This window comes from Penaeus monodon, chromosome 30 (assembly GCF_015228065.2).
Source record: "Penaeus monodon isolate SGIC_2016 chromosome 30, NSTDA_Pmon_1, whole genome shotgun sequence".
Classification (NCBI taxonomy): Eukaryota; Metazoa; Arthropoda; class Malacostraca; order Decapoda; family Penaeidae; genus Penaeus; species Penaeus monodon.
The window spans coordinates 15,306,061-15,307,113 of record NC_051415.1 but is presented as its reverse complement, the minus strand read 5'-3'; the positions used below and the strand labels follow the sequence as shown (position 1 = coordinate 15,307,113).

The following is a 1,053-nucleotide window of genomic DNA, read 5'->3' as shown; positions in this document are numbered from 1 at the left end:
TTCAGATGCCATGTATAGTATGAGTGATATTCATCAATTATTGGATTAACATATATATGGTGGGCCTTTCAATCTGAGGATCAAAGGTTTAAAGTGTTTTGTGTCTAATTTTTTTTATTTGATACTTAATTTTACAAACTTGGTCCTTTTTATGTAGAAAACTCAAGTTTTTCTAGGTGTGTTTTACATTCTTTCCTTCATCCTCATTTCTGATGTTTGTTTCATATTACCCAGGTTGATGAAGTGGAGTCGGGGCATGTACGAGGGTGATCCCTCAGTGGCCATGATGGCGGGCAGGCACATACCCCAGCCCACACCACCACAACCCATCAGACCTCAGGTAAGGGACTTTTGAAATAGTTTGAAATTGCTTTGACCTTTGATGGCTGCTGAAATGCTTTGCATGGTGCTAGCAGCGTGTCCTGCCTTTGTCTTTTACTTATTAAGTTAGTACAGGGAAAAGTGGATAGCATGGTAGTACTGGTAAGCCCAAGAAAATGTGTCTCAAATTATCTGTCCCAGCATTGTTGACTATTAATGGAGCAAACAATAATTCTGTCTCCAAAAACAGTTTACAGATTTTATTGTGTTATAGATTGTGAGAGGATAGGATATCAGAATGTGTCCTAATTTCTAAACCAGTTACAGTCTGAGCAACATAATTCATTAGTGACTTTATATAATGCACATGTGGTAACAATGATTATGCAATTATGCTTTAGGTGCTATTGTATTTTAGAAGATTTACAGTACTTTTACAATAAGAAAAATTGAGACTGAGTGTTGCACCATAGACAAACTTTTCATTATTTGGTGAATCATGAAAGCATACTTTTGTTGGTGTAATGAATAAGAGTTTACTGTTTTACTTTGACCATATAGCCTACTTATGATTCTGTGTATTTGTGAATAGAACAACTTGAATATAAGGTTCATGAAGTAGAAGCTAAACATTTTCATGGGAGTATGATTCCAGAATTGTGGTATTGAGACTGAATTAAAGATCATTTAGCCAAGTGACAGGTCTGTACTTGTTTTTGTGAAATATCAGTT

At 35.4% G+C, this 1,053-nt stretch overlaps 1 protein-coding gene across 1 annotated transcript in view; it reads left to right on the top strand.

Moving 5' to 3' along the window:
- Nucleotides 1-1,053, top strand: part of LOC119592548 (pumilio homolog 2-like) — a gene marked incomplete in the record, with an annotated part of 245,467 nt that overhangs the window by 10,811 nt on the left and 233,603 nt on the right. Inside the window, 1 exon segment of the mRNA XM_037941414.1 lies at nt 235-340. Coding sequence (XP_037797342.1) covers nt 235-340 — 106 coding nt within the window.